Source organism: Gossypium arboreum, chromosome 6, assembly GCF_025698485.1.
Source record: "Gossypium arboreum isolate Shixiya-1 chromosome 6, ASM2569848v2, whole genome shotgun sequence".
Taxonomy (NCBI): Eukaryota; Viridiplantae; Streptophyta; class Magnoliopsida; order Malvales; family Malvaceae; genus Gossypium; species Gossypium arboreum.
Window position 1 is genome coordinate 5951367 of NC_069075.1, and position 8874 is coordinate 5960240.

The 8874-nt window shown below is 35.8% G+C and overlaps 1 protein-coding gene across 3 annotated transcripts; it reads left to right on the top strand.

The window, feature by feature from the left end:
- Nucleotides 1–3462: 3462 nt before the first annotated feature.
- Nucleotides 3463–8515, top strand: LOC108486370 (uncharacterized). 3 transcript variants are annotated; one of them, XM_017790397.2, is made up of 3 exons: nt 3463–3638; nt 4869–5534; nt 6165–8515. In XM_017790397.2, the coding sequence occupies exon 3, from the start codon at nt 6252–6254 to the stop codon at nt 8196–8198; it is 1947 nt and encodes a 648-aa protein (XP_017645886.1). In that variant the 5' UTR covers nt 3463–3638; nt 4869–5534; nt 6165–6251; the 3' UTR covers nt 8199–8515. The 3 variants fall into 3 exon arrangements, with proteins under 3 accessions (XP_017645886.1, XP_017645890.1, XP_017645888.1); XM_017790401.2 differs by having other exon boundaries at nt 3469–3638; nt 5432–5534; XM_017790399.2 differs by lacking the exon at nt 4869–5534 and having other exon boundaries at nt 3473–3638.
- The last annotated feature ends 359 nt before the right edge of the window (nt 8516–8874 follow it).

Here is an 8874-nt window from a genome sequence, read left to right on the forward strand (position 1 = left end):
TGGATACGAGATGTTCTTGAAGCTAAGCTGTTAGAGCTTGAGAAGATACACACTAATGATAATGGTGCTGATATGTTGACGAAGGCCTTACCAATAGGAAAGTTTGAAGCATGTTGTTTGACCTCTGGCATGGAGGCATTCCCCACATAGTTGGAGGGGGAGATTTGTTGGGTATGGGTCCCACTATGTGGGAAACCCATATTTTCTGCCATAATGTTTTGTCTTTCTTTGATTTTGTCAAAAGCCAATTTTTTTTTTTATGTGTGGGATGTGGGCAGCCTTTCTATTATTATTGAGTGTCAAATTCTCAATTTAAAAGAAGAGAAAAATAGATAGTGAGATTGGAGCTTGGAGAAAAAGAGAGAATAGAAAAATCAGTTTTTCAAGCTTGGTGCAGCAGTGATCAACTCCTCGATCGAAGGTCCATCCGTGGTTCGATTGAGCTGATTTTTGGACAGCAGCTAGGCGATAAGGTGTTCTTGACTTTGTACGGTCGGATTTTTCATACGAGTCTTGTAGCGTCGGAAATACCCATTTTTTCAGCAGCTACGTTTTTGGTGATGTTCTCTCATTTTTCTCTCTTTTGCTAAAGATTACATATTGTTAGCCTTGTCGGAGTTGAATGCTTGTTGTAGGCTTGATATTGTGATCTTGTAGTCGAACATTTGATGATAGAAGAGCTCTTTATCGGACTCTAAAGTCCCGTGGTTTTTACCCTTGATTTAGAGGGGTTTTCCACGTAAAAATATCGGTGTCTCTATTTATTTTTGTCGTGGTTGCATTAGTTGATTTATGGTTGATTAAGGTTCTTAGAGAACATATTTTGTGCTATTGTGCTTGCCATAATTTTTGACAGGAGTTATAGGGAGAGAAAGAACATCGATTGTGCTTTCGCTTTGCTTCGGTTGTTCGGTTTCTTCCCAACAGAATTAGAGTGCAGAGGAGTGATGGACATCGAAATTGACGCATAGGAACTAAATGAGGACTGGAGTTGGATATCGGACGAATCCGACCGCTACACCTAAAATTTAATCATCGAATTTTATTATTAATTTTTGTAAATATTGTAAATTATTTGTGTTTGGGATTTTTATCTATAATTTTTATTGTTTTTACCTTAGTAAAGTAGGAATAAGGTTTTAGGAGGGGCGAGAGTAGTTTTAAAAGTAGTTTAAGGCGATTAAGCCTAACCTAATGAGTCCGATACGACTCGAGAATACGAATTATTAACCTTTCAGTGCGTGTTGTGAAACGGATTCATTTGTGTCTCAACATAGAACTGTGAAGCGAAAAGAATTTAAAATTTAAGGTGACAGACATACCGTTATGTTGCAACACATAACTTCGAAGCCCAAAAAAAATAGAAAAATTAAGGGTGTCTCGTGACACGATAGTGTAATTTGTCACTTCCCTATTTCAAACTTTCACTAAATCTTCCGTGATTTTATGTGAAAGTCACTTAAAGTTAACCTTAAAATCCTTTATAAATCATAATTGAAAGATCAAACGGGTAATTTTATCATTAAATTACCTTCCAAATGTATAATTATTAACGTGAAAATATAATTTAATCTTCTTTTATGGTTAATGTTCTTCCCTTGTATGGTTAAAATTATTTCTTTCGAATCGAATAAAATTTTAATTTTAAGTAGTTCTAATAAATTAAAAACTTAACTAAAATTATTATATAGAAATTTATTGGTAAAAAGATTTCTTTAGCCCTTTTAATTTAAATATTATGTAAATTGGTCTCTCAAAAAAATTGAAGCAATTTAATCATTGTTAATTTTAAAAGCGAGCAAATAAGGATAATTGTACATAATTTTGATTGGTGTAATAATAAATTTTGCCCTCGGCAATTCGATCATGATTTATCAAATTTAGCTTTTAAGTTTATACATTCCGTCAATTTCATAATGATTTAACAATTCAGCCCGCAATATTTACACATTCTGTCAACATTCATGTAAAATATATAAACATCAAAGTTTAAAATTGTTATTATACCAGCCAAAATAATGTACAATTAGAGGTGTGCATGGGCCAGGTTTGAGCTGGGCCCAACTAAAAATTTAGGCCATTTTGCTAGGCCCGGGCTCGGGCACGCCCGAAAAATGGGCCTAAAATTTTTCCTAAGCCCGACCCGAATAAAACAGTTAAAACTTGGGCGGACACTGCCCGCCCATATTAATTTTTATATTATTTTTTATATAATTTTAAAATATATATAAACTATAAAAATACTAAAAACATTAAAATAAATATTTCTCAACATATTGAAAATAAATTTTAAAAATATGTATACTTAAATAACACTAAAATAGATGCAACTTAACAAGCAAATGCTTTTAAAATAATAACAAAATTAACAAATGTGTTTAAAACAATAAAATAAATTTTATACAATATCCAAACAATAATAACAAAATAGTAGCAACATAATAGTAAAATAGTAGCAAAATAGGGAGAAAACAATAAGGAAACAATATTAAAAAAAATAGATTTTTTGTCATGTAGTGAATTGGGAATGGTAGAACTCAAGCCAAAAATACTATACGAGGCGGCACTGTTTTTAAACGGCCTAGTTTTTTTGCCCAAGCCCATTTTTCGAGCCTATATTTTTGTCCAAACCCTTTCAAATTTCGAGCGGGCCTTCGGGCCGTGCCGAATGACCCGGCCCATGCACACCTCTATGTACAATTGATGGAAAACATTAATATTGTATTTAATTCCCCTTATTTGTTCGCTTTCGAAATTTCCAGGGATTAAATTGCTCCAAAATTTTTTGAGAATAACCAATTTTATCAATATCAAAATCAAGAGGGACCAAAAAGATATTTTGACCAATTTTCTTTAAATAAAAAGTATATTTCAACAAGACTTAATCATGGGACGGGTAACCTGTCCAAACCCGAATGTCAACCCAAAAAGTAGGGAAGGTTTAAGTAAAAATATAGGCCAAAAAATGGGCTTAGATAAAAAAATAAGGCCTTACTTTTTAAACAAACCGGGCCTAGGGTAATATTTTTTTAGCCTGAGCCCGACCTAATGTGAATTTGCTTAAAAAATTTTCCCTACTGTTGTTTGTTGTTGTTTTGCTGCTCTTTGTTATTGTTTTGTAGTTGTTCTACTATTATATTGCTATTATTTTATTGTTATTATTTGGATATCGTATAATTTTTGTTTTATTATTAATTTTGCTACTATTTTAGAGACATTGCTTACTAATTTGCTACTATTTTAGTGTATTTGATATATTATATTTTTAATTTTATTTTATATAGAAAAATTAATATGAGCGGACTGAGTTGAGCTCGGGTTTAATATTTTTTATCTGAGTTGAGTTTAGACGAAATTTTAAACTCATTTTTCGAGCTAGTCTAGACCTAAAATTTTGCATTTGTATGGACCGAATCTGACCCGACCCATGATCCTTGTTTTCAGTAATTAGGCTTAAGATTTGGGCTAGCCCAAGTGTCCCAACTGCATACCCTGCTTATCTTCCCATCTCGGCCGAGAGTCGAATCATTTAGCCTTTTCCCTATATCATATATATACACATGCAATTCCCAAGTTTCAGATCGAAAGAAACTGCGTCACTAATAACATCCATTGCCTCCTCGCCGCGTTAATCCAAGGTAACCCTAGTTTTCTTGATTTTTGTTTTATATTTTTAGTTTTTTTTCCCCTTTTTTTGTGTGTTCAAACTTGAATGAAGAAAGAAAAGCATGTAATGGAACAAATTGTTGAATTCGAAGGTTAGATTGTAGGGAATATGGGAAGAAACGGTTTGTGTATGAGAAAAAAAAATGAAAGGGGAAGATAAAAGACGTTACTATATGTTTTCTTAATGAACGAGAATATAGGGTTTAATATTGTTTCATTTGTGATTGGGTGTGAAACGTTTTATCATAATTGGTTAAATAATTTTCCTTCTTTCTCTTGTCTGGAAGGATGGAAAAAAAGGGTTTTTGAAGGAAAACGAGCTTATTCACCATCTAAACTTGGCTTCTAAAGTAAATGGGTTTTAAGTTTATGTTAGAATTCGTTTCATACGAGTTGCTAAGCTAATGGAACGAATTGTTAGATGAATTTAGGCAATCAATAATTTTCCTTAAAAAAAAGAAGAAAAAAAACCTTTGATGTCTAGCTGTATCTTTCTTAATAGTTTTGATTAAAATCTTTTTCTTTCTCTTGTTTGGAAGAATGGAATAAAAATAGGCTTTTGAAGGGAAAGGGAGTGATGGTCCATTTTGTTACATTTTTTCCCCTGTACAAGCTTATTCACTGTTTAAACATGGTTTCTTTAATAATTTAGTTTTAAGATTCTGTTTGAATTTGTTTTGCGCTTGTTGCTAAGTGAATCGAACATTTTGTTTGATGAATATAATCAATGAAAAAAATTTCCTTTTTGTAATCCATTAGGTCAAGACTTTTACTTAATTGCAAACCTTTGATGCCTAGCTGTCTCTTTATTCGTAATTTTGATTAAAACATTATTCCCCCTCTTGTTTACGAGGATGGGAAAATGAGTTTTCGAAGGGGAAGGTAGTGACCATCTGTTTCACTCCATTTCTGTTCCTTATGAGCTTATTAGCTGTTCATTATTGTCTTCTTTAGTAATTGAGTTTTGAGATTTTTATTAGAATTTGTTTAACACGGCTCACTAAGTCAATAGAGAAAAGACTCCTATTATATACATTAGGTCTAGACTTTACTTAGTTGCAAACCTTTGATACCTAGCTTTATCTTTGTTCATAAAAGATGTGCCTTGTTTTAAGTGTCTTGTTTTTCTACTTTTGATGATGTGTGCACTTCTGCAAGAATAATGAGTCTAGTTTCAAGTAATGACTTTTAGCATTGTGCAGAATTTGGGTCAAACCCCCCAAACCAACCCAACTGACCCGGTTCGGTTTTCTGGTACAATTTGGGCGGTTTTGGTTTTATGTCGGTTTCTTACATCGGTTTGGGCAGTGATCTTGGGTCAGTTCCGATTTTGAATTTCAGAACCATAGAAACCGAATTAACAGACTTAACATACTTATTAAATATAATATATACTAAACTCAAACCCAATATCTCATAACCGATTTACACTCCAAACCCAAATTAAATCTCAAGGCCGAATACCCCCTAGCCTCAACCGGCCAGCGGCCTAAACCCAAAATAAAAAATTTGGGAATTAGGAATGAAAAAATAATAATAATAATTCTAATTCCTAAATAAAAGTTACTAATTCTAAAACTAAAAACTAAAAAAAAGGAAAAAAAAAAAAACCTTCCCCTCCCTGCTGCAGGCGTTATCCCATTGTCGGTTGCCCATCCCGACCCCTGTCGCCCAGCTGTTAACCTCTCTGTCGGCCATTCCCCCCAGCTCCCCCCTACCGTCGGCCTCTCCTGTCCTCCTCACCTCTGCATCGTCATCATTGTAGGTCGGCCATTGATCTCTGCTCCTCATCTCTATCCATCGGTCGGCTGTTGACCTCTACCTCTCTCAGTCTTTGAAATCTCTGTTCTCTGAATCACTGTTCTAAGGTAATTTCTAGGGTTTAAATATTTATTATGTATTTTTGTGTTTCAACTATATAATATCTTTCAATTTATGGGTAATGAGTTTGGTGGTTGCATTGTACTCAATTATATAATTTGTGTTTGTATTTCTTGTTGTCTCTGCTATTTTGTATTATGTTATGGTTGGAACTGTTTTATCATCATTTTATCATGTTTGGAAAAAAAAGGAAACTAATCTCGGTTTGGTTAGTGGCCGACCGAACTGACCGACCCTAATTCGGGTCGGTTTTGTTGGTTCTCCCCCAAAATCAGTTGGTTTCGGTTTCATAAAAAGAGGAAGTCGGTTTAGTCCGCTTTCTTTTTTTCTGCACCAAACCGACTGATTGCTCACCCCTAAATTGACTTTTATTTTAGAAAGGATTGAGCTTAGGGGTTGTGGATGAAGAGATAATTTACTTTTCTTTCTAGTTTTTTACTTTAATCGTACATTTGCTAGTTCCAATCAAGCATTCTGGTACTGTAGGGCTTAGCCAACTGTATAGTGCCTGCTCACCAGCCAATGCCATGAAAACATCTTTTGGTTGCATCATTTTAGCATTATATATCTGTTGTGACCATATTAACACAAGCTGTACTGATTGCAACTATTTGCAGATTGTAAAACTAGCAAAAGCTATTCCCCAGATATTGGTATTGGCATTTATTGTCCTTTTGTGGTTTTGTGCATCCACCATAAACATTATGGCGGTCCGCACAAGCATTCAGCTTTTATCGTATTCTCAGGAGCTTGTGGACGGACAGCCACTCTATGTTTCTTCAAATTGCCTTCCTGTTAAGGCTTTAAAATATGAACCGGCTGGCCATGCCTTTCATAATGCTGCTCTTAAACTCTTTGGCTGTGAGGAAGATGATACTACTGAAGTTGATGATCAGAAAGTCGGTAATGATAAGGAGCAAGCGTATATGCCATCATCTGATTCGTATAGCAACAAAGGGAAAAAGAAATCTGGTGCTGATGGCAAGCAGCAAGATCACTATGCATTGCTCGGGTTGAGCCATTTAAGATATCTTGCCACTGAGGATCAGATAAGGAAAAGCTACCGTGAAGCTGCCTTGAGACATCATCCTGACAAACTCGCGAATCTTCTTCTTGCAGAGGAGACTGAGGCTGCAAAACAAGCTAAGAAGGATGAAATTGAGAATCACTTCAAGTCCATCCAAGAAGCATATGAGATTTTGATCGATCCTATAAAGAGAAGAATCTACGACTCCACTGATGAGTTTGATGATGAAATTCCTACCGAATGTGCCCCACAAGACTTCTTCAAGGTGTTTGGTCCAGCTTTCATGAGGAATGGGCGATGGTCGGTGACCCAGCCTATCCCATCTTTAGGAGATGACAGTACTTCACTAAAAGATGTGGACAATTTCTATAATTTTTGGTATAGTTTCAAAAGCTGGAGGGAATTCCCACATGCGGATGAGTATGACCTCGAACAAGCCGAGTCTCGCGACCATAGAAGGTGGATGGAGAGGCAGAATGCAAAACTATCCGAGAAGGCTAGGAAGGAGGAATATGTTCGGATTCGTGCACTTGTTGATAATGCATATAGAAGAGACCCAAGAATACTTAGGAGGAAGGAAGAGGAGAAAGCTGAGAAACAGAGGAAAAAAGAAGCTAAGGTTCGTGCAAAGCAGTTGCAGGAGGAAGAAGCTGCTAGGGCTGCTGAAGAGGAGAGACGCCGGAAAGAGGAGGAGGAGAAAAGAGCTGCCGAAGCTGCTTTACAGCATAAGAAAAATAAGGAGAAAGAGAAGAAGCTCCTCCGGAAAGAGCGAACTCGACTTCGAGCACTTTCTGCACCTGTTTTATCACAACATTTACTTGATCTTTCCGAGGAGGATGTAGAAAGTTTATGTATGACCCTTGGCTTTGAGCAGCTTAGAAGTTTATGTGATAAGATGGATAACAAAGAAGCATTAGAGCGGGCTAAACTAATCCAAGATGCCCGTGGATACAATAGCAACACAGAAGAGAAAATAGTAGATGATGCGAACGGCTCACATCTGAATGGTTCTGTGGATTCAAATGGAAGTATCCTTTCGAGCAGCAGCTCTGAGAAGAAGGAGAAACCTTGGACCAAGGAAGAGATTGAGCTTTTGAGAAAAGGAACCCAGAAATATCCAAAAGGGACATCTCGTAGGTGGGAGGTTATTTCAGAGTACATTGGTACGGGTCGGTCTGTGGAAGAGATTCTGAAAGCTACCAAAACAGTACTTCTCCAGAAGCCTGATGCTACCAAAGCATTTGACTCTTTTCTCGAGAAGAGGAAACCAGCGGCAACTATTGCATCTCCACTTTCCACTAGGGAGGAAGTAGAAGGGGTTTCTATGCCTTCAAGGACTGAAAACACAACTGTGAAGACAAGCAGCGCTGAAGACTCTGGTAAAGCTGCAAGTAATCCTGTCGATGTGGTTTCTGGCAATGGTGTTTCATCGAGTTCAGAACAAGGTGTATGGTCTGCTGTACAAGAAAGAGCACTGATTCAGGCTCTGAAGACATTCCCAAAGGAAACCAGTCAGCGTTGGGAACGAGTAGCCACTGCTGTTCCCGGGAAGACTTTAAACCAATGCAAGAAAAAATTTGCATTACTGAAGGAAAACTTTAGAAGCAAGAAAAGCACAGCTTAGTCACTTGATTAAATACCCCGACGGGGCCGAGAAGTGATATATCTTCAAGAGGGAATCGTCTTAACACATCTCGGAACCTGCGTGAGCTACAACATGTGTAACGAAACCAACCTCTCTTCTTAGTTCCTACATTCTGACTTCTGCTATGCCATAGAGGTTTCCATAACAAATGTTTTCTACAGCAGTTAGCTTTATATATTGATATAAAATATTCTACTTCTCATTGATTTTTTATGGAGCAGTATTTGCATAGGTACCAATAACAATGGCTATTTTTGTTTTAATTAATGCTATATGGTTTCAATCATTGTTTGATATATTTGATATGTTCTTATCATATTTGTATTTCTTTTAGATCATTATATTTCTTTTAGTTATTTTTGTGTATCAAATCATCTAATCCATTATTGTATGCATGTATGTATGCACGTATGTATGTATGTATGGGGTCAAGGTGGATCCTAGTTTGATATTTTTGAAGATAAAAAAGGGTTAAGGTGGTCAGTTTTTTTTAAAATATAAAAATATTTGCAAATATCAAATAAATAAATTAAACAAAGTTTAGTAATAAAATATTTATCAGTAGGTTTTTTTTTTTTTAATTTTTTATCTTAGTTCTCAATTGATTTTGTGATTGTGTTTTTTGGTGGAAGCTTTTTGTTGGTCACCATGTATG

What these genes read in the sequence shown, in the direction of transcription:
- LOC108486370 (XM_017790397.2), top strand. Translation starts at nt 6,252, where the DNA reads ATGGCGGTCCGCACAAGCATTCAGCTTTTATCGTATTCTCAGGAGCTT.